Source organism: Hetaerina americana, unplaced genomic scaffold, assembly GCF_022747635.1.
Source record: "Hetaerina americana unplaced genomic scaffold, ioHetAmer1.1.p SCAF_3, whole genome shotgun sequence".
Taxonomy (NCBI): Eukaryota; Metazoa; Arthropoda; class Insecta; order Odonata; family Calopterygidae; genus Hetaerina; species Hetaerina americana.
Genome location: NW_027286874.1, coordinates 35281029 through 35308622, shown reverse-complemented (window position 1 = coordinate 35308622; position 27594 = coordinate 35281029). Strand labels below are relative to the sequence as shown.

The 27594-nt window shown below is 35.8% G+C and overlaps 1 protein-coding gene across 1 annotated transcript in view; it reads left to right on the top strand.

Moving 5' to 3' along the window:
* Window positions 1-27594, top strand: part of LOC139689989 (uncharacterized) — a 335109-nt gene that overhangs the window by 84200 nt on the left and 223315 nt on the right. Inside the window, exon 3 of the mRNA XM_071587153.1 lies at window positions 21959-22092. Within this exon, the coding sequence (XP_071443254.1) occupies window positions 21959-22092 (134 nt within the window). The remainder of the gene's footprint in view (window positions 1-21958; window positions 22093-27594) is intronic.

The following is a 27594-nucleotide window of genomic DNA, read 5'->3' as shown; positions in this document are numbered from 1 at the left end:
ATCTATAAACAGCGATGTAGTATTTGTACGCATATCATTTCTATATATACATATATATATATATATATATATATATATATATATATATATATATATACCGCGACCCATATATATAAATATAAATATATATAAATATATATATATATATATATATATATATATATATATATATATATATATATATATATATATATATATATATAATATATAAATATATATATAAAATATATAAATATATATATATATATATATGTATATATATATATATATATATTGGTCGTGGTAGTCCAGGAGGTAGAGCGTTGGACTGCTGACCGGAGGGACCCGGGTTCGATTCCCGGGCAAGGCACTCTGGGCACCTGAAGCCCCACCCAAGCTATGTGATTTTTCGGGTTCCAGGTGTTCCTTTGAAACCATAACCGGCACAGGGAAAGGAACTGGCCGCCCTACCCTGATGTGTGAATTTCACACGGGGTTGGGCTCAGTACAGGGTAAACTCTACCATCACCTGCCAAGCCGACCTTCAGGTTGATTAGCGTGTTCATGGTTTATATATATATATATATATATATATATATATATATATATATATATATATATATATATATATATGTATACAAATTTCTTAGAAATGGAACGCTCTTCGGCGACTCACTAAAATGTAAAAACACAGGTGTGGATTTTTAAAATATAGAAATACAAAGAAAGGACACTCATGTATGTAGTTTTGACATTTCGATGGCTCCACCGTCGTCATCAGAATGTCGTTCTCGGGGAAGAGCGGAGAAAACATGTGCGAGGGAAGGGTGAGGGAAGTAGAAGACCAATAGCTGTTGAATGCATTCAGTGGGCGTGGTTCAGCCCGGGAAGTTTCAATGACTGGGACACCCAGTTATGCGCCATCTCGCGGGTTTTCACCTCTATTATACTAGCAGATTTGGGAAGGATTTCAATCACCGAAACGGAGAAGCAGTCATCAAAAGATTGGTTGTGGGAAGCAGTGTGAGTAGGGATGAATAATTTAGGAAGGTTGGGGATTAGGTGGAATAGCGGTGGTTATTCAAGCCGAGGGAAAGGGTGGACGTGCATTCGCCCACGCAGAAGGCAGGGCAGAAGTTACAGGAGAGGATATGTATAATGTTTGTCGTTAGTCGTCACTTGGCTTCATGACGCGGTGGGAGAAAGGTATGACGCCGGTATTGAAAAGCTGGTTACAAGGATGTAAAAAGTGATTCATCGTCATGGCGACTATGTATAAATATAGCTAAGTTGAGAATAAATTTGATTTTTCATGAAAAAAATAGCGGACCTTACTTTACGAATCGCTCTCGTTTATTTAGAAGTATTTAAGGATGTACACTCTTTCTCACATGATTTGCGGTGTCTATTCGCGTCGATGGTATTATATTTCATAATGCTTTTACCATGATAATTTTAAACTCTTTCATGCTCTTAATAAAATGATTTTCCTCAAAGGAAACTCACCTGCGAAATATCCGAAGCAATATTAGATGCCTAAACAATAATCAAAGGGGAGGACTTTCTCAAACTTATCAGTGGCGTCGGCGAAGCAAGCGTGACGACATAGGATGGACAATGAAGGTACTTACTGTCATAGTTTTACGAGTATGAATTCAAGAAGGTTGCAAAATTCCCAGTTCCAAGGTCGCAAAAAGGCCCGGAAATGTTTTTTGGTCCAGCTCATGGGATGTAGGTTCCTACCACTGGTGGGAACAGGCCAAGGAAAGTTGTAAACAAAAAACAAGTTAGAAATTTACAGTTAAATATTTTTCATCATTAATCGAAATATAAGAAAAGGTGTTTGAAAAATAATATTTAATGATTTAGGCAATGATTTATTTATTTATGTTTTAGGCAATGATTAACGGTAATAATATTTAAATATAAGATTATAGAAAAAATGTGAATCTGGCATAATTTGGAAATCTTTGATTAATGTTATTTACGTAATGATTGGGATTCATTTAACTTCACTGAGCTTCATTTATATATTTTTTTGATTGATTCGATAACTCTTCAGATAACTAATGTGTGGATTTTTTTTAGAAAGTTGTTTCACGCCTTTCACATGATGGTTATATACCAAACACGAATCTAGAACAAATCAATTTCTAGAGATATATGGAACGTTTGATCAGATTTATTCGAATCAATGAAAAAAAAAGATCGCCAAGAATAGGCTGTGCTGAATGCATGACGACCGTAAAGGATCGCTAGGAGCGGATGACTTTCAGGTAATTCACATCTTCAAAATTGAAAAAACAATGGTATGTTTGCATATTTTCATGGAGTACCGTGAAAAAATCACGAAATAGAAAGGATAATCCGAATTATTTTTCTCTGAAATTAGTAAATATACTTCCAAATAGTCTCGCATTGAATAAGTTGTGACGGAATGGTCAAAACCCTTATTATTACGGCTCATTCTCTCAGCCTCTTTTTCTCTTTCAGCCTTATGCTTATGATCTCTTTGTCTATTCCATAGAGAGTTTCCTGCATTTTCCAATGAAAACCGTTTCTCGCCTGCATAAAAAATCACAATTTTGTGCGCCTTAGAGAAAGAATAATAAAAAGTAAAATTTACTATTTAATTGGAGAAAAATCTATACATAAATTAATCTTAAGGCTCCCGCGAAGTATATCTGATGATTGTCCCTTTAGTTTATCGTCTGTGGCCGTGATCGGACCTCCGCTGCGCGTTTCATCATCAATTATGCCTTTTCCAGGCTAAAAAACACGACATTTTATCACCCATCGATTTACAGTAGGCCTATCAACAGCATCGTCACCGTAAACAGCCTTATACGACGATGAATCTCAGTAGGAGTCTCTTTTTCAGCAGTTGAAAATTTGATAACAGCACGCTGTTTGACTCACGTTGAGACAGCACGAGAACACGTCTCCATACTTCCGCTTGCACAGCATCAATGTTTTCTGGTACAACAGCTGATTTTCGGACAACCTTCACGGCTTCACGACGAGCCTCCGCTGAGCGGACGGCGGCCATGATGGAATTCGTTATGCTCGCATTGGACAATGGCAAAGGATGGGGCTACATCGCCAAAAGTGGAAGTAAGTTCATCGATGCACTCCTGTCTTGATAATCCACGTCGAAAGTTGTTAAATATCATCGCACGAAATTGCTGACGAGTTAACTCAATTTTTTCGTCGAGACAAAATTTTCGAGTCACTGTAAACAACACAAGTTATGATCAAACGACAAAATTTTCTGAAGAAAATTAGCGTTAAAAGCGTCAACATTTGACATGGAAACGTCAAATGGCGCCTAAAGCACTTATTGTTGTCAAGGGTCAGAATTTAAATAGCAACCCTTGTGCCTTGCATTAATCTTGCACACTTGTAGTCACGAAGCGGGAAACATGATAATTGAGCGTGGCTCGCCTTAAAATGCCAAGATATTCGAGTCACTTTCGCAGTGATCCAGGAGGTCCAAGGTAAGATTGTCACACAAGTAGTCTTCAGACAGCACCTTGGGGACCATCTTGGCACACCTTTCTCATGGCTAAATCTTCTATAAGAATGCACGGTGGTTTTTTGAATATTGCAATCTGTTCATATCCTGACTTTTGGGGGTCTATCAGAATAGAGTATGTGTCAAACGTTTTGCACATTTTCATCACATTGTGTTTTTGTTAGATCTCGAGGGCATTCCTCATCGTCAACGTCCTCATTACTCTCCCAGAACATCCTATGCAACCAAAAAACCATCACTTAGGACATTTTTCCACCTCCATTAGCATCCTTAACCATTGTAACGGTCTCCGAACCCAAGTTTAGAAGCGTAACGTGCAATTTCATTGCATAGCATTGCTCCATGGAAAGTGGCATCGTGTATTTGTGGCATAACCGTCGAACAGGGGTCCAGTCTAGCAGTAATCCGCACGCTTCAAATGCCGACAGTTAACTGAAGTGGGCCGCGTTGCTTTCCCAAGATCTCCCATTACCTTTTCCAAAACCAATCACTCCACTCAAACCAACTGTATTGGTGGCAAAAAATTATCCTAATTATTTTTGGGACAGACCCTGTATAATAGTAATGGTCGTGGCTGACTGATTTTACACAAAGGTTAATGTGTATGAACGTTTACTAGTATCACAACTTGGTAGTTTACGATAGAAATATGCAGGTATGACAAGTTTAAATAAACTAAGCATTATTTCTTCATTAAAGATTTAACCTTTACCCATTTACTTTGGTATCTACAGGAAAATACATACAATACTGTTGTTACACAGCATTAAATAGCGAAGTAAACGACGGCAATAAATTTCACTATGAATACTCGCTACACCTTAACATGGTTGGGTTTATATTGAATAAAGGTTTACTAGATTGACTTAGAGACTTCGGTGAGTGTTATTTTGACTAATAAATAAATAATACTCAAATATTTCATTTATTAAATAAATGGATATGAATCAATGAAGAAAAATTCAAGCAATAAAGATCAGGCAACTTTCTAAAGACTTAATTTAAATTATATATAGTAAAACAATTCTCGTCTTCAATTGCCTAATTTTTGGAGACTTAATCGTGTTTTTTTTTCATTCTCCGCCAAGAATATAATGCATATATAAGAAATACCGTGCAACTCTTTTATCAAAGCGCTTTCAGGATATTATTTCTTAGTGACCCGTGATAAAACTTCGTAGGGTTTGTTGGAAGTATTTTAGAAGAGCCCTTAAAGGTCCTTGGGAAACAGTTGCTAACTTTTCGGTGAATTATTTCAAAAATTTTCATAAAATATAAACTATGTTGGGGTGGTTTGATTCAAAGAGTACAATAAGTGTTTCAAATGATAACAAATATAAAAATATCCATTATTTTTACTCTATCATTTTTAAAAGTGTCAGGGAATAAAAGTGTTTTGCATACCAAAAAGATAGCTAAAAATTAGAATGAACGCATTACCTGGGGACATTGTGTCAATTTATTCACAGCGACAACTAATTTCAAGAGTCACGCCATTGTGTAGGTGCCGAAAGGAAAGAAAATTGAGATGGCAGGTACCCTCATTTTAACGAAGTAATTTTTCTCTTGTCAGAGTGAAGTTCCAATATCTGAAAACGGACAGAAAACAGCCACGAGAGCAGTGATTGATCATTTCAAACTTGTGCTGCGGTGCGGTCATCATTCTTCATTACCTTACAGAGGTGGCACCTCGCTTCGAAAGCTCCCGTGTCGGAGTTGAGGGTTTTTTTCGGAGAGTTAGCGGAAATCGAGCACCTTGGACACCGATCATGCCCACGCTCCTGATGTGAGATATCAAATATGAACGAAACGGCCTACACTTCACAAATCAATAGTACCTTTTATCCCTCTTTCATTGCCAACCTTTATTTTCTATCTATTAACAAGCAACATGATGAAGTGAAGCGGTTTTCTTTACTTTTTACAGTTTCATCGGAGATGGAAATGAGGGAAGAATTATTTATCACGCGAGGAAATATTAATTCCAAATTTTTAGAAAAAATCGGTTTTTAAATTCAGCGAACATATTTTATTGGCTCCTTTTTCTTCATGCGCATCGTGGGTATTTGCAGTACTTTGCTTACCCCACGGCAGTTGTTAAGGTTTCTTGGGGAAGAAAAATTAAAGGAAAACAGAAACGGCTCTACGGTTTTCCTCTACTGTATCGAGCGTACAACTTAAATTACAAATATACCTGATTTTTTAATGTTACCATTCAAATATTATCCATGTTTAATCCTTTAAGTTAATAAATAATCAGTGAGATTAAAAAGATAACGCTTTGCTGTAATGGAAAAATATTCCAATGGTATCAGATTTACCGGATCAGGAGGTCCAGCAGGCCTGTGTGGGGTTTCGGATCCCCGGCTTACATCAAAGTGCCGCATATGTGAAAGGCTTCCAGGTTTAATAGGCCTTAGAAGTTTTTGGAGGCTTGGAAAGAGTGAGGCTATTGAAGTTTTAGGTGGACACGCCAAGTTAGGAAAAGGAAAACGGTCAGATTTTGCAGATTTAACCCCACTATCAATCTTTATCAGGTTTCATCCGGAAAAGGGAATAAAAAAATTCTTTAGCTAACATTATGGGATCACATGAAAGGAAGTATTAGCGTGTTTTAGGTTTGCTTAAAATTCTCAAAAGAGAGGAGATACGGATATTATGATCTCGTAAATTTACAGCTACTAAAGTGTTAATTAAGCCATAAGTAATACCAGACAGGAAGTTCAGGAATAAATTCAGAGGCCCGACAAGCTTTGGGTAGGTCCAAGGATTTATTTCGATAAGCCGAGTACTATAAATCACTTTAATTCGTAAAACCATGCATGTGTGTGCCACGGGAGACTGCTAGCTAGAATTATAAGTATGGTTATTTTTAATGAGATTTTTTAACGAGGAAAATGATCCATATTTTCAAGTTAAGAAAAAATTGGAGAGAAAGATACAGATTTGTAGATTTTACTCTATCAACTAATGAAATTTTAAGTTTCAATGTGAGTTATTGATTTATCTACTCATACTACTCCCCTGAAGGAATATTTTTAAAACTAGTAACGGCTATACTTCATTCACTGGTTCACACTATCCTCACCGAGAATCAGACTTTCTTTTCATTTTGAATAAAAATTGTCTGCTAGCGGAAAATAAAATCTTTTTCGTGCACGATTATTTTTTGGCGGAATTGGAAATTGTTCATTTGTGCCTTCTCCCAACCGTTTCCCGGCTTGAAGTTATTTGTTTCAGCCTTATTAACTACAAATCATTGTCTTGAATTGCTTTATTTTTCATCTTATTTGCTGATTTAGATACATTTTTTGAGCCACACAAGAAAAATTTCAAGAAAATGTTACATAGATTTATTATGATTCTTCCGGCAACTCTTTCCTGAAAACCTGCTACTCACAAATGATATAAACAGTCTTCGTAAGTACCACCTTCAAATTATTTCTTGTTCTTTGATTTCCTGATGGAATAAGTGCCATCCTCAGAATTATTTTAGAGTTGATATGACTCAATCTAATTTTTGACACTAAGGTAAGAGACCGGAGAGCTGATGAAAGACTACTGATTGAATTCCAAGACGTTGATGAGAGCATAGGTTAAGAAAAATCGATGAAATACGACTTTTTTGGCTCCCAAATGTGTATTATATTATCTATTAAAGTTACTCCTCTTTTTCTTCTTTGCAATATATAACGAAGTATTTAAAACGATGGGTGATCTGAAATTTTAGTATTTATTTTAGCTAAAATTCTAGCTACTCGCCGTTTATTCTTTTGAATGAATCATTATAGAAAGTTTATCCCTGTGATTCAGTATCATGCTCACGCCGTATTCTTCTCTACAGACATGACGCCCCATGTATTTGTTTTCACTAGAAAAAATCCTGGCAAAACGCTTCTTAATGCTTCTCCTCACTGATTGCTTACACCTTTCAGCCAATTTGCACGAACGATGGCAAGTTGAAAATATTTAGCTGCTTAAACCAGAGACTTCTCACACCCATGATAAACAGAATTATTGGCTATTTAATCATTTATACTCGAATATCCCTGGCCTCTCTCGTTAGAATGACATTTAACTCCAATATGTAAGCATAAAAACTTTGTCTCGTCAAATCTTGCTACGGAGAATGATAATTTGAGGAGGATGTAATATTCTCTCCCCATTATTTTAATGTGGTAAGAACTAATCTACAATCGTGGTTTTCATGTAATCAGTACATTTACTTCATCTTACGAGATAGGACGGTATTTAAAAAAAATAACTACTTCTCTTCTTATGCTTTTGGAATCGGAAATAACACTGAATGAGAGAAATACAGGGATTTCGAAAAATGGGGAGTTAGAATGAGTTAATTTTAAGCTTTAATTCTTATCAATCAAAAGACATTTCGATGCATGTTTCGGTTTTGCAGCGTACACCAAACAATCAGCATTATATAACTTGTTGAATAAGTAGTAAAAATCGTACCATTCGAACTTTGGACATTTTCAGGTAAATCTTAGCCATGCGTCAAACTTCGAGATTGGATTAGAATCGTTGTGTGTTAAAGTGTTAAGCGGGATGAATTTTCTAACATTATTTTAACTAATTTCATTTTTTATTGAGCTTTTTTTCTGCCAAATTTTTAACTCTTGTACCAATGTAAAAATATATTTAGTAAATTCACTGCATACATTGAAGTTATTTGCAAGAAAGCAAATCATTACAATTAGCCACGTTAATCATTAAACCTGGCTATTATGTATCATGACCTTTTTCTTTTTAATTTTTTCACATGTGAAAAAGTAAGCGATTACATCAATATTGGTTTTTGTGGATAAAATTATCTGTAGCTTTAGCAAGGGATAGTAGCATCACCTCTCGTGTGAGAGAAGAGGTAGCTGCATTCAGTACTTACTCAAAAACGCTTTGATGTCCCATGTACATATATTTTGCAAATGCTCGAGACCAGTTCTTTTTTAAAAATGGAATACTGTAACCCGTCTTTGTCTTTAGAAATGGATAGGTCGAGGAAATTCAGGGAACCTTTTCCCTCTTTTTCACACTTTCTTTTCTCACCAGCTACATTATAATCTTTTTATACCTCCAACCCCCCTCCCTCGATCAGAAGGTATACATATAGCCAGCGTTCTTCTATGAGGATCACCTGATGATGACGTTCAACGTCGAAACCTGGGTCATGTTTTTTTAAATAAAGTTTGAGGAATTACAAAGTAAATTATTTCATTTTATTTCAATATGTTATGCAAATTCCATAAAGTTACGCTTGAGACAACAATTTTTTTAGGAAGTATATTTCTTGAAATTATAACGTTTTCTCAGTTTCCACATATAAATCTGAAATAAAAAGATATGCTAATTTATTTTAATTAAAAACTAATGAAATGCCAAAATAAAATTTTCTGTCTCAATAAATTGGACGGGTAGCTTAAATATTTTAGTGTTACAACTTAAATGCAATGCGATATACTACCTTGATCAAAAAGTTCCCGGAATAACCACCGTGTGGCGCTCCCATCGTTCCGATTTGAGTTCTGTTTTTTTGTTAAATTGGTACATCTGTTGTTGATATTCCCTTTAAATCTTAGTGTCATAACTTGACATTTGCAAAAGTTACGTAGCCAAGAGTACATCTATCTCTGTGTGTGTTGGCGATTTTTTACAATTGCAGAAATGGATTTAAATTTGCAACAACGAACTTGTATTAAATTTTGCGTAAAAAACGGATTTAGTGGCGCACGGACGTTGGAAATGTTGGAAAAGTGTTTCGGCAACGATTCTCTAAAAAAAACGGTCGTTTACCAGTGGCACGAGCGGTTCAGAAGTGGTCGTGAGTCAATCGAAGATGATGAACGCAGTGGCAGACCATCGACATCGAAAGTCGGTGAAAAAATTGATAAAGTAAAAGAAATGTTGGTCAATAACCGCAAATTAACCATCAGAGAAATAGCGGAGGACTTGAACATTGCCTATGGATCCGCCCAAGACATTGTGGTTAATGATTTGGGTTTCCGTCGTGTAGCATGCCAAAAGACCTCAATTTCATGCAAAAAAGAGACCGTGTTGACGTCGCAAAAGACATGATTTGCGAGGCTGAATCCGATCCCACATTCATCAAAAGGATCATTACTGGAGACGAGACGTGGGTTTATGAGTACGACACGCAATCCAGACAGGCAAGTGAATGGCGTTCACCAAATGAGCCGAGACCAAAAAAACCACGTCGTTTTCAGTCAAAAAAGAAGGCAATGCTGACGGTTTTCATGGATTACAACGGTGTAGTGCATCATGAATTTTTGCCAGAAGGCCAGACAGTAAACAAAGAGTATTATTTGGGCGTTATGAGACGTTTGCGTGAAGCAATTCGCCGAAAGAGACCAGAAAAGTGGGCAGAAAACTCGTGGATTTTGCACCATGATAACGCACCGTCGCACAGTGCTATCATTATTCGTAATTTTTTGACGAAAAATGCAACAAATACCATCCAACAGCCACCGAATTCACCTGATTTGGCTCCCTGTGACTTCTTTCTGTTCAATCGAATTAAAAAACCATTACGGGGAACGCGTTTTAGCAGCCGAGAGGAAGTAATGGAAAAATCGCAGGAAGCACTGATGGACATACCGAAAACCGAATATAAAAAATGTTTCGAGGATTGCATCAAGCGCTGGCATAAGTGTGTTGCAGTCGATGGGGATTACTTTGAAGGGGACAATATAGATTTAGATGAATAAACTTGTATTTTTAATTTTCTGAATAAATTCCGGGAAATTTTTGATCAAGGTAGTATGTCGATAAAAAATACGCATTATCCATTATTACGCCCCTTGACAATGATCATTATATATATATATATATATATATATATATATATATATATATATATATATATATATATATATATATATATATATATATATATATATATATATATATATATATATATATATTTCATTCCCATTAATCATGCACTTAGGACGTATTATTACCATATTATCAGTATGACTATGGATAATTCATGCTCTAATGTACCTATATAGAAAAATAAACCCAAATAAAAACCCATATCAAGCACTTTGACAGAATGGATAATATTTATCTACTTAAAAATGAATATAATTTTAATAAATATTTAGAGCTGCAAGTGTTTCATGACACTTGACAGAAAAGCGGAATTTTAATGGATTGATCAAATTGAGAAATAAAAGTGACGTACGCAAGCATATACGGCAGAGTAAAACCCTACAAAAAGACCAAAAGATAGCGTATGAGACATTATGTCCTTCCGAGCCAATGAGAATGGGTAAGAAGGAATTAAATACTCTGAAATGATTAAGACTTTGAGTAAAAATAAAAGTGGAAGAATATCTATCTTCTAAGGTTATTAACGAGTTGCACACTGATATGACTGAGGACAAAAATAACAGAGCAACCGAGGGGATAATTGAGCTGTAAATTGAGAAAAATGAAAATAAATTCACAGAGATCAAAATGACTCATATAAAAAACAGTTAACCAGAGTCTCAAATAACGCGAATAAAAATGCTTTTTCATTTTTAAGAGAATTATTCATCTTCACTGAGTCAATATCTAAATATATTTAGTCAAAAGTATTCAACATCAATGGCACTTACAAAATAGGTTAACGTAGAAAGTTCCTATACTGTTAAAGGAAAGATACTACACAGAATAATAAAATACATTTTTGATCCAAAAAATAATCAACAGCTCTCTTCTTGACAAAGAATGGTCTCGAGCATTTGCAAAAGTATTTGCACATGGAACATCAAAGGGTTTTTGAGAAAGTACTGAATGCAGCTGCCTCTTCTCTCGCACGAGGGGTGATGTTACTATCCCTAGCTAAAGCTACAGATAATTTCATCCACAAAAACCAATATTGATGTAATCGCTTACTTTTTCACATATGAAAAAATTAAAAAGAAAAAGTCATGATACATAATAGCCAGGTTTAATACTTAACGTGGCTAATGGTAATGATTTGCTTTCTTGCAAATAACTTCAATATATGCAGTGAATTTACTAAATTTTTTACATTGGTACAAGAGTTAAAAATTTTACAGAAAAAGAGCTCAATGAAAAATGAAATAAGTTAAAATAATGTTAGAAAATTCAGTCAATTTAAAGCTAAAGGTGTAGGGTGAAGATTCTAATATATATAATTAATGTCTCGCAAAAAAATTTCAGGAATAGGAAAGCATGCTTGAAAAACAGCTCGATAAAAAAATCTTCATTCAATAATTCAAAATGCGCCATTAATAATAATTCAGTAGTGTGTACCAATATGACAAAAATATTAACTCAGGCAAAAATATTCATCTTGAGGAGCATTTAAACATTGTTCCCTCCATTTCCAGCCGAACGATTAGGCCAATTAAACTACAATAATTTCAATAAGCAGTATTTCAGCGCATTAGTCTTCTGTCTATATTGTGAAAAAGATGAGGTAAAAACGCACAGCAAGCAAACATTTCAAAAAGAAGTGCGTCACAAAATTAAAAGTGGGGCTGTTTTTTCTCATTTTTTATTTCTTCCTCAGGAAGTGTTACAAAATGCAGTGAATTTTCAAGGGCCTTGAAGAAACAAGATGCTGCGACTAAGTGTCAGACACAGCGTCACCAAATAATCCCGGATTAGAATCTGGGTCAAAGAGAATTATTTTCTTCGCTGTATTATTTCTCACAATTGTGTGAGCACTTATGAGTACCTCCGCTACAGCTACCTTTATAGTAAATTACATTTAAACAGATCCAATTTCATCAGCTCTACTTTAATCAGTGATATTAATTAATCAATTCCTATAATCTTACAACAAAATTTAAAATTTCATTCCACGTTGCACGGATTGATCAACAGTTCATAAGTATTTTCCTTTCTACCACAGTTCTAATCCCGTGCACATACATGAACACACTCATCCGCCGATATCATTAGCCATTTCTTGTGAAGATCTGAGGTCGTTATTTCTAAGATATTTTTTTTCATTGTCGCAACTACTAAAAGAGAGAAAATATGCCGACGTATTCACAGGAGTCCCATTCCAGTATTAGATAAAATGTTTCATATCATTTATTACTTTCAAATTGTCTAGAATTAACTCATAATGCATACATGAATGAATTGATATAGTTTTCGATTTATTAATAACTTTTTATTTTCATTTTGATAGCATTACAACATTTTGCCTCAAAGAATTATCCCTGTATGCTAAATGTGTGTTCACATTAATTGGAATTAATTGTTTTAATTTTATTTAATATGAGTTATATTAATGCTTCACGAACGGAGAAAGTAATATGCTGGCCATGATAATTTTTTACATTTAATTGAAGGTCAAAATGTGGCCAGATTTAACTTTCACATGATTTGTTATTTGCTAGCGGTACATTAAAAAAATGATAGTTTCAATTGCCAAAATACACAAGGTGTATTCTCTTTGGAATCATATAATTACTGAGAGTTATTCGGAATAGGTAATTGCTATTTCCCATGAAATGTCCATTCTACCAGAGCTTGGCAACGTGCAGGGAGAAGCAGCTGCGAACTATCCCATTAAATTTGAATGCCTATTTCTTTGACATTTAAACAGCAGATATTTGAATCATAAGCCATAAAAATTCATTTTTGGTGGTAGTGACACCTCGAGTCCTGACTTAAGAAAAATTTGGTTTGTCGGAATGATAAGTATACATTGACATGATAGCTTACGTGACAAAATTCACGAAAATATTATTTCAATTGCTATATTTTTACAGTTTCTCGTTTACTTCTAATATGTATATTTCCATATAAATGTATCTTCTAAAAGTATTGAATTAGTTTATTTTGAAATGAAATATATTTCACCGTTTAATTATTAGTTTGAAGCAACTTGAAGAAACTATTCCAATTGCTAATTACTCTTAGAAATGATTCTATAAGAATGACTCACCGACTTCGTAATATTTTAGCAACTTATTTAAAATTTGAATCATGCCTTAGGCATTTGAAGATGATTATAATCCTAATCTGAGATGACCCAGCTCAAACGTAGTCAACGCTTCTGGATGTAACTTTTAGAATTTGAATGAAAAATATGTTATTTCCTGAGTATCGTTCAGCTACCAACTAGCCTTTGGATGCCCTAATCGTGTTATCATAAAAAAGCTCAATTTTCATTTCGTGGCATTGTCTGCCATTAATCATTACACACAGGTAAAATATAATGTATTTAAATATTATTGTCAAAACAATTCCTCAACATGATTGATTCCACATCACAAGAGTGAAACTCTATCCCATTATCTTTCAAGATACATTTTCCCTGATGAAATCGTTAATAAACATTCTTAACAAGGCATTTGCAGCAGCCCAAAAGTTAATTAGTTATCTTATCGGCAAGAAAAATTCTATTTGCAAAGGAAGTTAAAGATTACGAGTAAATATGTATACATTGAATAACATATATACTGATCTATTTGTCATGTATTTTAACTGTAATAAATATATTTTAGAAAATCAATTTCTCCTGGCGCAATTGCCAGCTATTAATGTATCTTAGAGATAGATTTTACAATAATTTGGCTACTGAAGGTACATATTCATCATAAATTATAATTTGCACTTATTCCTCCGCAGGCGGCATTGACAATGTTTTCTATTAAAGAAATTTATACGGGCGTAGAGAGTATTTATTTCATTGATATTATTTCACCACCACATTTGTGGTGGCTGCGCACCAGATCAGGAAAACTGAATGGAGCATTTCTCCCGTAACTCATCAAAAGAACCACGAAGAGAGCAAAAAAGAGGAAATTTCACGAGGAATCTCTTCGATGCATTTATATTAGGGTTACTAAATGTAGCCCATAAGTTACAACAGTGGCGTTAGCAACGCAGCCACGTATTTCTCCCATTTCTTTTTAAGCATCTTATAGTACGTAAGTCTCAATGAATGCAGTTTTATGGTGGCCCATTAGGTCTAGGTAATTATCTTGAGCAATAACCGTAATAATTCATGTAATTTCATCAGCGGTAAAGGTGGTGCGGTGAGAAACGAAAGAGATGGTGAGTTGCATATGTTAACGTTCCGACGTCAAGAGTTGTAAATAGGCAAAGTTTGGTCCGCTTCTCGCCGGCCATGATTGGTTAATTTGAAGTCACTATGAAGGTCATTTAGGTTCTGGTATACTACATTACATCTAATGGCATTTTACCAAAAGATAATAACTTACGTGAACCTTCCTATTGCATCTGCTTCTTCCTGATGTTTTGGGAGAAAATATTATGGCCAAAATTCTCAGTGAACGTCTTTTCTCTACATTTAAAAGAAACACCGGACATGTTTTCTACCATCTCAGTAAAAAAGCTCCTCATTGTATAAATAAAATTTTTTCAGCGTCATATGACGAAACTAGCTTATCGTTCTTAGAATTATCATTACTTAGTGTTTCCCAGAAAATATAACTGTTCTCACAACGGTCATCTTAAAGCTATTAAAAATATTTCATTTTTTTACGTAACGTACTTTAGATCAGATACCTGAGTAGCATTTTAAACTATAATCAATACTGGTATATTAAGTTATTGTTTCAATAACCTAATGTACAAGGGTTTTTTTAGAGGCTTATAAATGCGTTTCTCTGAGTCAAACTTGTGTTCAGCAAGTGAATGCCGAATTATCAACAGAAAATAAAAGAAAAGTTCCATAAAAATTATTTTTACTCCATTCTTCTGAAGTCGGAGGTTAATCGGCTTTAATATGGAATACATTACTTTCACAGAACTTCCAGAGGTGTGTTTGTTCTTCCTGTAGATTGAGGAAGGAGAATTAATTTATGTTTCACTGCATTCCCACGCTACATAGCCATGAAAACTTTCATGACTCTTTCAGGTAAGGTCTCAGGCGACTTCTATATTATTTCTTAGGCTTCAATTCGTGGAATTCCGAAACTCTCCTCTGAATTGATATACCCTACAAACTCAGGTCATCACTATCTATTCGTAATGTGGATAAAACACTGACTCATAACTATGCAGGTTTAAAACGTTCTCATGTTCCCTTTTTTAAACATAGGTTTGACTTCATATGCTCACATTGCCAAGCAGCTAGTTTTATTTGTTAAAAGGAGACATTTAGGAGGCAATGGATTTCATTTAAATGCAAGATAAGAAAATAATATAGTAAATTTAATTCAAGAAGTTCTCTCGGGTTTCCCACCGGGTCGGTGTACTGCAACCTGACCCGGTGGGAAACCCGAGAGAACTTCTTGAATACCATACACCGGGAAAACCTGAGATCCTAGTAAATTTAAATTTTGAAGGAAAAATTATCTCTGTCTTAACAAGAAAAATATTATTATTAACTAAATGAACATAACATAAAATAGGTAAATTCAGTAATTTATCTGATTGGCGTTAACTAAAATATTTTGCTAGCCATGATTTGAAATTTTTTCATTACACCCTAATATTTACGTAGGATAACTCGTTTGCCTGATCCAAGCCGCGAGATAGTTTTATAATGGCGCGTTTCTCGTCTCATTTTTGCTGAAGACGGTGCACTGCTTCATGTATTGCGTCACTGAAAAGTCACCGGCTCGTTCCAAGCTGTCTCAAAAACCAAGTGAATGGAGGGCCATGTGCTTTCCTGTAAACCTAGGAGTGTGGAGCGCTTAGCATGATATGCTTAATTACTTGTAAATGGGACTGAAACGCTACAATTGGAACAACTGAAAGTGACTGGCCGGAGCACCCCATGGCGTCGTTTTCACTGTATATCGTGGCTCTTCCCAAATGAGGCACTCAACACTCCCCAAGCACGCCACGCGCCCTTCTCTCCTCCACAACCTCACTTCCGCCCATCATCCCTCTGTCTGCTTCATCATTTTCGTATTACGAGCGCAAAAACCCATCTGTACATGCACCCAGCGTATCTCCTTCCCCATTAAAATCACACCCCATTCCTCACAGCCTTTCCTCGCTTCCCTTTGTTAACAGAGCACTTCATTGCCTCTAAACAATAGCCTTCTTTTCAGTCAAACTTAAATCTCCTACTTACAAACATTCTCCCATAAAATCTGCCGCGGGTTAATCCCCTTACTAAATCCCTTCCCTCACTTCCTTCGCCTTCCTCTCCGTCCGCCCTTTTCCTCTCTCAACTACTTCACCACTTCCTCATCCTCATGTCTCGGGGGACCCTCCACTCTTATCCAAACTCCTCCCTCGCTCCTGCCCTGAGAAAATGGTGATGCGGAAAGGAAACATTAAAGATACGGGAGGGAAAGACTGCTCTCTCCCTATTGTATCGTCAAAGTTTCCTTTCCACAACACCCGTTTCTCACCATGGCGTTCCTATAGTTGCAGATCAGACTATCCTTCAAATTTAGTAGTAGAGTTTTGACTCCACGTTTCAACTTCAGTCTTTAATTTTTCCGAGATTCATACAAGTAAACTGGTGTCTTTTAACTTGCATACTGGTGGAATTTGACTACATGTATCTCAGTATTATCTCCTCTTGCAACGCCATTTTTCTTATCAGCTGTTATTTGGAAAAGTCTGATGGGATTAATATCAGTTTATTAAAAGGATCTCATAGGTTGCCAACTCTGCATGAATGACATGATGACATTCATTTCGCCTGCTTTAAACTCCTGAATAAACTACATCTTGAATATTTTTTTTCATACTCACGCAGTACTTTCATCTGTAGCATCTATTAAAGGATATATTATTTTAAATATTACAATTTCTTTAAGAACCATATAAATAAACCACTATGCGTTTCAATTTCATGCGTCGTCTATCTTGCCTCCTTAAAGTAAATTTCTCTGTTTTGTCCCAGTCTCAGAATGACGCGGCGTCACGTTTTTCACTACAATAATGAAGGTGGCTGCAAACGTATATATATATATATATAATGGGCTGACACAATATAACACAAATAGAAAAGAATAGACACATTTAAAAGAACACTCACACGGTAAATTGTTCGAACTTTCGGCCCTCTCAGAGGCCTTCTTCAAGAGAGACTCTCTCTCTCTCTCTTCAAGAGTCTCTCTTGAAGAAGGCCTCTGAGAGGGCCGAAAGTTCGAACAATTTACCGTGTGAGTGTTCTTTTAAATGTGTCTATTCTTTTCTATTTGTGTTATATTGTGTCAGCCCATTATTGTGCCGCTCGTGTGAGTTTTTCCGTACAATCGTATATATATATATATATATATATATATATACACTATATATATATATATATATATATATATATATATATATATACTATATATATATATATATATATATATATATATATATATATATATATATATATATATAATCAAAACGGAGATGAGAGATAGCGCCAGCGAACAAAAACAAAAAAGAAACACATGCAACTGAAACTTACAAGTATTCCTAATTTTTGGTGCACAAACCACCTTCCTCTGGGAAAAGAAGGGATAATTAGTGTCTGATATTGAACCCTGGCTCATTCCAGGAATCCAGGAGCCAGATATATCCCTATTATGTTGTTTTGAGCTTGAGTGGAAGGTCGGAGGGTAGGAGGGATGGTGGAATAGAGACACTATAGCATTTATTAAAGGGAGTATTATGCTCGGATGCGTGCTTTGGGGCAGGAAGCATTCAAATCAGGAAAGAATTCTTGCATGACGCACGATAGTTATTGATCCTAATATTTAGGGGTGAAGTACACTCTCCAATGTAGAATGCGGGGCATAGTTGGCACATCTGAAGGTTAACCACGAGTACATTACTGGATGTGCGCAAAGAGTAGGAAAATGGTAGAAGAAAATTACAAAGCGGCTTGGAGAGGGATGGGATTCGGGTTTTGACAATAGGACGTGCTTTGCATCTTGGTTAATTTCATAGCATGGGTGTGGCTTTGGGATGGAGCGGGAATTTAATTAGCGGATTGATTGATTTTAGGAGATCTAATCAGTTAGCAGAGCGTTTGAAAGTAACGGAGGTCCATTTGGGAAAAAGGTTGGCGGTGGAGTTGTGGCTGTAGAGGATAGGGTAGAAGTCTTTAAGGATGGATCTCAGGAACCCTATACCAGGAAGGTGGGTAATAAAAATTGAAATTGGGTGTTTTACTGCTGAAAAGTAAGGGAGTGTAAGCATGTCTTTGGATTCTTTTGTTCAGGAGGCATTCAGGATAACCTCAATGACGGAGGGAATGGTGTAGGTTTGAGATGAATTTATCCAGGGAGTCGGGATGCTTGCAGAATTTGTGTCCTCGTATGGAAATGAATTAGGAATGGAGCGTTTGGTGAGATACAAGTGGCAACTGTTCTAGTACAATTATAGTTGTTTGTTGGTCAGTTTCATATGTGTAGTGGTGTGGAATATTTGTATATTAATGATATGTTTACGTCTGGGAAAGTGGTTTGGGAGAAGGAAACAGTATAGGCGAAGGAAAAGAGGGTGAATTATTAAAATCGGAAATACAAGTTTTCAGAGATTGAGTACCATATGGCCAAAGAAGGAAAATATCATAAATATATCTGAGCCATAATAGAACTTTCAGGGGTTGTTTTAACAGGAATTCTTTCTATGCGAGATCAAAAAAGAGGTTTGTACAGAAAGGGTTTTACCCGCTACCCATGGCACACAATTTGATCTACAAGTAGAATTTATCGTTAAAGGCGAAGGAAATATAGATGAAATCAGATATGCCAAGGAGAAGTTAATGGCTCGGTGTTTGTGGCTTAGGGCATTGGGAGAGGTACTAATGGAGAGAGGCGATACTTTCTGAGTGGGAAATGGATGTGAAATGTGTGCCCTTCATGAAACACTCTAAAAAAACAATGTTTATCAATGGGGATGTATAGTTTCAGTCGATTGAAATTAATTCCGGGGTACGTTGAATTAAATCATACTATTAATTATGAACCGTAATGTTACTGATAAATTATTTTATAGGCGGAATTGAAAAAGTATGTAATGCATATAGTTTTTAGATAGAATTGAGACAACAACATTTAAAATTTATACTAACTCACGACACCTTTTCCAATTTAACGTATTACTATCACGAGGAATCTCACGTATTTTTTCGTGATCGGGTTACCAACTCAACAACGTTTTCATTTTTTCCTTAAGGGATATGAATGAACATATTATGATGTGAAAAAATGCGAACACTAGGATATTTTAACTTCAGTAATTGTTAAAAACTAAAAACAACCATCACTCAATAAGGCATTTCCTAGCGAATGACTCAAACTAGCCTACATAAGCAAGCAATATAAGGTTATTAAAAAAAATGAGCAAGACGCTTAAATTATTGATCCAGGCTAAAGAACAAAGGCAAGTTTCATCCGAGGGAGAAGGGAGTCCTTAATATTTTATGCAGGTAGTGTCGCCAACCTAACACATTTTCAAGTATCTGCATAAAAGAGGAGAGCTGAAAGGAATTCAAAATTGATAATTAAAGGGCGCTGCGAGAGAACCTGAGCAGGTGTAGCAATTGCACTCGATTGTCTAGCAGAGGTAAAAACTATTTGCCAATTTACATACTAATTACTATTGCGATGCTATTGTTTGCGATTAAGAATCGCAGAGGTAATGAACACTCTGCATGTTAAATAAGTTTCATGTTTCGAGTCATTTCAATAAAAGCAAAATCTCCATATTAAACGCTATGTATAATGAAAAACACAATTTGAGCAGAATATCACAGGTAGAATCACCTCAAGATTCTCTCAAAACTACCAGCGTACAATTACGTCACTACTATCGTAGTAAGCAGATATCAAATTAAATCCCGCAGACTAGGATAGCGATACTGGGCGTCATGACAAATTATTACTAAGTGCTTTAATGCAACAGTGCGTAAAGGTGAACTGATTTTTAGCGATTGCTCACCGAGATGAAAATAAATTGCGACCTGACATTGTCTATCTGTGCATGTGAGTTTTAATAATGAATAAATAAATATTCTATGCCAAATTTTGGAACTTTTCATTAAAAGTCACTAACACAGATTCGTACAACCGTTGACGATACAACATATGACAATATAAAAACGAATTATGTCCACAAGGTTTCATGAAAAATTATTTTAACTGGCATTGTACTAAGCAGAGGATTTTCGTTCATAAGGTTTATCATTTAAAGAGGTTTGGTCGTTAATATTTATATTCCCTTTCATGGAATAAGTGCTTAGATAAATTGACTATTCTCTACCGACTCATAAATAAACCTGTAGGAACTGAACGTTCATTTATAGAAACTTATACTGATATCCTTCTAGTACTAGATTCCAAATACCTTGAATATAATATACCTGTGCATGTATATTCTATAATACTCATTAAATGAAGATTTTAATGCAATTATACGAGTATATTATACATTATATATTAAAGCAAGTATTTAATGCAATTAAATCCAGTTCCCGCAATGCTCCCAATGCAAAAAATATCACCTGGGTCACAAATTAAAATATGTCAAAATGGTTAATAAAAACAGTTCCTTAAAGTGAGAATGAATCTTATTACTCGCTATTTTTAACAAACGTTGGGTAAGAATATAGTAACTCCACGAATAAAATCATTCATAAAGCATACTATTTTCCGTTTTACATTTTAAGTATCGTTATGGCCGCTTTAGCACAGGCTACAGGTATAATTCCTACTCCGTTAAGTCTTTGTAAGTAAGATGTTTTGAACATCTGTAGGATAAATGTTGTATTTTTAGAATCTTTGAGGAGCCTTAAACTAATGAAATCAAATATTAAAATATAAACTAGTTTGATTATCATGATTTTGATTATAAAAGTAATAAGAACATAAAAACAGTTGAATTGCCATGACCTCCAATCATTAAAACCATTGCACGTTTCCATCAAAGACGTAGAATTGTGGAATAAATGGCAAAAATTATCCGTAATGTTCAATTTTTAATGCAATGCACGGCCATTTAATTTCGTTTTTAAAATATTTATCAAACTCAACTAAGATACTACTTACACTTTCAGGAACGTTTTGTGTTACCTGAGAAATTCAACAACATCTGAGGTATTAAATAAGGCATGAAAAACTTACTGTTTTTAATCTGCCTACCGAATTCCAACATCATCATAATTTAACATTTAAATAGATTTCTACTGCGGAAAGCCAATGGTAATTTTGCAATAATTAGTGTGGATTAGGGCAGGCATTTTCCATAAAAGTTCTCTTTTAACCTTATTATATGTTTCAACTACTGCAATGAAATTAAGTTATGTACCTTCAATTTGGAAATGAACGCAATGAAATATAATCGGTCTTCAGGTAAAAAAATTATATAATCTTTTAAGTAAGGAATAATATATTTATGAGTTCATTCATATAAATTATGGCTTAATTATTTGCCATGCAAATATTGGTTTTTACTGTTTATTTACAAGTGCACATGTTTAATGCAATGCTTCCATTTTTGTTTTAGGCTACCAGAAGGACCAATTTTGGTGAAAGATCTTGCAGTGGAATACAAATACCTCACAAATTCTTCGGAATGGTTTTTCCTTGCAAGACAGAACGCCAACCGCGTCATTAAAAACTTCAACCAGTTTAGTCGGGGTAAGTAAAGAAATATTAAGATCCATCATTTAATTAATAAAAGTTTTCACGTTTTATTTTTGATTGACGCAAAACATTTTTAGTATTTTTCACGTAAATCATATTTGAGAACGAAGAAATAAAATTATAGCAGATGCTTCATCATATTATTTTAATATCGGTAATTATATATATATATATATATATATATATATATATATATATTGAAAGCAAACTTACCATGCGCTAAGATATTTTTTATGGTTTTGGAAATACCATAAATAAAAAGCTTATGAAATAATTGGAGACCTAACACAAAATTAAACTAGGTTGAACGAAATGCATATTCTATTTGGAAGATATTAAAATTATTCTAGTTACAAGTACTATACTGGCTAAAGAGTTTTGTTCGAACTAACATGATAATTAAACGTTTACGTAGATCTAGTTTGAAGAGAACATTAATAACCATTTTATAAATAAAACATTCTCTCAAACTCAGAATCCTATGCAGAAAAGCAAAGAAAATTAAATCACTGAGAGGGCGGCGGAAAGTTTCAGCATACTTTACCTGAAATTCTATCTAATTAACACACAATTAACTTATCTGAACAAAATTTCTAATCATTAAAAAGATCTTAAATAAGAGTTTTGAGAACGCTGTGTTATTTCAGCAAACTGTTTTTCGTCTAATTAAAGTAATCTCCGATATTTCGGTATTAGTATATTTTAATTTTCGACAATTCATTGAGGTATACACGTAGCTTACATTTTATAATTGGAGATAGAAATTTGAACAGCAAATTTAAGCTAATTCTTTGATTCATTCAAGTTGTAATGCATTTTACGTTGGTCGTTCCAAAACATAATACTAGCATTAGAAAGAAAGATTATATCCCCGCGCTTTTCAGTAGTTATATTGTATAGAAGTTGATTATCTTATCCATTTTCTTTTAATACCCTCGTCGTTTTTAGGAGTTAGGGAGAAGGGAATAAGTATACTGAGCAGCGCGTACTTTAAGGCTATCATACACGTATTTGGACGTTGGAATTTTAAGTACAAAAAACCAATTTTAGAAATTTCAGAGTTGGTTGAACACCTGTGACCTTCCCATATAATAGAGAAAATGCGGTATTAAGTTTAAAAAGTCAGACACAGGAAGAAAAAAGTTAGCTACCGTGGGGAAAACGCTCTATAGCAGTGGCTCCTAAAGTGGGCGCGGCCACCCCCCTGGGGTGGTGCTCTAGTGTATGGGGACAAAAAGATGCTAGGAAGCGTCAGGGGGCGCCGGAGGGTCCTAACAATGTGGTATTTGCGAAGACTCGGTAACTTTCAATTTGTCTCCGTTATAAATCTTCGTTTTTAAATTTTACATTTTTTTACCGCATCTGGGAGCAATTTACGAGTAAACCATTTGGTTCCTTACATTTTAATGTATGAACAGTTGAAAAATTTTTCCAAGCTTTTCTCGAACAAGGAAAAATTTTGAAGAGGTTTAATCTCATTTTGTCTATCATTGGCTCAGCTTCACGACACTGAGTCCTTCGGCGATAAGGTTCAGAAAGTAAGTATGCGAGTCCAAAGAGAAATCAAATCATCTGATAATTAGATTCGGTGGCTTTATATAAAATATTTACCTAGATAATCATTTTCCAAACCATTCGGTGCCAACGATATTATCAAGGCTGTATTGTAAGTTATTTTTCATTAATTAAATGATATAATTCTTGTTATAGTAGTAATACAGGTATTGTACCTGTATTACATAATTTTTTGTATTATTTTATGATGGCGAAGTATGCTCCAAAACAAAACGACCAGTATATTTTGTTTGTGTTTCTTGAAATAGTAATAAATAAATTCTATTGTTTTAGGCTTCACTTCGTGGAAGTATTTAATATCCATACTAAAAGGAAAGACTTTTACTTTTCCACAGATTTTTTTCCATAGGTACGTACCTGATGGTGCCACAAGCCGGTGAAACGCGTTGTACCATATAATAAAATCTGTGGAAAAGTTCAAGTCTTTCCTTTTAGTATGGATAGTAATAAATAGTTCAAAAAGAGGACCTTTTCTCTCATATTTCTTACACATACGATTAAAATTTCTCTTTGCCGGCTAGGTATCGATTAAATAAATTCCCGATTCACTGATCTAAGTCACGGTTTTGCTGACATTGTGAATTCCATGAAGAATAGCTTTTTTCAAACAATGGGTAATATTCACGATAATTCTTTGAATAAAAATAAAACTTTGGAAATATTTCGCCTTCATAAGTAAATTGAGTGGTAAACAAAATTCCTCTTAATAATATATCATCAAATGAAAAGGTGACCTTGCTATCGAATTAACTTTAGTTGAACCTACGCACACACAAACATCCAAAAATTGAATCAAAGACAATTTCATCGCAACAGTCCCTTTATATGCCTTTCTTATTAATACTATTAAGGGAGTGTCATGGATTAATATGATTCATAATGACAGAATAGGAGCCAAAGAAATATTATGTCATCCTCATCTGATAAGACCAGTATTATAAATCGAATTCGAGAGGACCTTACTTTGCAGCCGAGTGTTCGGTTCTTCTAGGGAAGATGGCAAAGATGCATGTGCAGACCTCTGTCTCAACCCCCCTACGCACCGTTTTCGAATTCACGGGTGCGTGATAAGCGTATACCATTTGTACATCTACATCTACATAATACCCCACAAGCCGCCGCAAGGGTGTGTGGCGGGGGGTGTTAGGTCACCAACCGTAAAAATGAAAAATACCACATGCAAACAAACAACACAGAAAATTACACCCACAGCAGCGCACACACTCATGCAAAAATCCCTTCATCCAACACTCATGCAAACACATATACCGCAAAACAACTAAAAATGCACCCCAGGATGCAGCACGAAAGCCATCCTACAACACGGAAGCCAGGACACAACAAGCAAGAATGTGAAACATCACTACCACATGAAAATGCACCACAAAACACTCTACCCCCCAAAGAGTCGGTAAAAGGCAGGGAATGCGACCCAGCGTTGCAGGTAGCAGGAATGTCCCCCCGCGGAGAGGGACGAGGGATTGAAAGGAAAACTTAAAAACAGATGAACAGAACACGAATGAGGTCATTCGGAAATAATGGGTTATTATAGCAAAACACATAAGGTTAGTGGAAGAGTATGCATTTAAGTAGAACTAATTATTTTTTAGACGCTGAGGGTGGCAAGTGGAATTTTTGCTATCTATAACCCTGCAGTTGCTATCCCGTATTGTCCGTGGGAAGAAGGAGTTCTTGAGTCGGCTAGTTCTGGCATCTCGTATTTCCCGAATTTTATATGCATGATCCAAACGACCAATGTATGTAGGAGTACGAATAATTTGCGAGACCTCGGTGCTGAAACATGCGGATCTGAATTTATTTAATAATTTCAATCTTGCATTGAATCGTCTATCTTCTAATGATTCCCACCCCAAATCCATGAGCATTTCGGTGACGCTTTGGGTTTTATCGTAAGAATTTTTTACAAAACGGGCTGCCCGGCGTTGAACCTTCTAAATTCCCCGAATGAGACCTTTTTCACTCGGACCCCACACGCTACATGCGTATTTATTTTATATAAATATTGTACATGGAACGTACAATATTTATATAAAATAAATAACCTCTATTAATAATTTCAGTTTACCGAAGTGAAACTACTACCGTTTAAGAGCAAAATAACATAAATCCTGTTTTATGCAAGGCATGCAGAACAAATACATATATTCAGCCTTGATTACATACTATATGTTTGAAATTATACCGCAATCACATAAATATTTTATTTCGATGTTTTTCATATGTTATCAGCAATTTTATTTCAAAAGCAACCACTTTAAGATTGCACCCACATCTTATCATTAACTCATGCGTGTATTCTATTAAATTAACATCTACAGGGTTCGTCCGGAAAATAAGTGTACTGAGCTCAGGAAAAAAAATTTATTACACTTTTACATATCTTAAGCTAATATTCCTCAAAATAGGACCCTTGTGAGTCGATACACTTGTTCCAGCGGCGTTCCCATTCCTGGAACGCTCGTGCGAAGGCATCATCGGGAACCTCTCGAAGACACGTCGTCACGGCCTCTTTGACGGCGTCCAAAGTCCCGTATCGCGTTCCTTTCAAACTCCTCTTTATCTTCGGGAACAGAAAGAAGTCCGGTGGTGCCAAGTCCGGGCTGTAGGGCGGGTGCGGCAGCGTTGCCACGTCCTGCTTGGCCAAGAAGTCCGACACGACAAGCGCGGTGTGAGACGGCGCATTGTCGTGATGCAACCGCCAGATGTTTTTGATCGCTGGCCGGACGCGGGCGACTCGTTTTCGAAGCCTGTCGAGCACTTGGACGTAAAATGCAGCATTTACAGTTTGTCGTTCACGTACAAATTCGTAGTGGACGACTCCCCTTTTGTCAAAAAAGACAATGAGCATCGCCTTGATCCGAGATTTGCTCATGCGAGCTTTCTTTTGACGGGGTGATGATGGGGTGTGCCACTCCGCACTTTGTCTATTCGACTCCGGGTCGTACTCAAAGATCCACGTCTCGTCACCCGAAACAACGTTCTCTAAAAAATGTGGATCATTTTTGCAGTGATCCGCAAGTTGTGTCGCGATTTCCAAACGATTGAGTCTTTGATCATCACTGAGCACTTTCGGCACCAACTTTGCACAAATTTTTCGCATCTGTAATTGCTCCCTAATAATCTCGTGCACTATTGTTTTTGGCACATTACACTGCTCTGTTATCATCCGAACACGAAGACGACCAGAGTTCAGTACATCTTTTCGCACATTTTCGTCGGTGAGTGTCGTTGATGGGCGTCCAGGCCGTGGTTCGTCGTCGACCTCTACTCTGCCCTCCACGAACATCTTGTGCCACCGAAAGATCATGTTTCTGGACATGGCTGACTCTCTGTAAGCCTGGTTAATCATACCGACAGTTTCGGTAGACGATTTCCCAAGCTTTACCGCAAATTTGATGGAATAACGCTGCTCCAAAAACTTCGGCATCGCGTTCCGTGACGTGGGTCGAGCGTGGAGGTTCGCGTTAACAGAGCTCCTCACTACACCACAGCTCAGAGCCGACTGCCTTTTTCAGCGTCGCTTGCCAACATACCCCCCTCCAATCGCAGCCCGTCAGAGCGGTGCTGGGCGCGCCTGGAGTGGCGGGAAAAAATCAGTACACTTATTTTCCGGACGAACCCTGTATTTTATTTTTACAAATTTCAATATTAAAACCTTCAGTGTATAAACAGAATGGCAGGAAAGGAAATGACTCATCAAAGAAGAAATGTAGACATTATAATGTGGATTTTCTTAGGTACGGATTTATAGAGACACATCTAGAAACAAGCCTATGCCTGTGCTTACCATGGAAAAGGGTGGATTTAAATGAGGCGATGAAACCTTCTAGACTAATTGATCATTTTAGGAAGGCACATCCTGACAAGACAGAAAAGACTAAAATTTTTCAGTCACTTCGT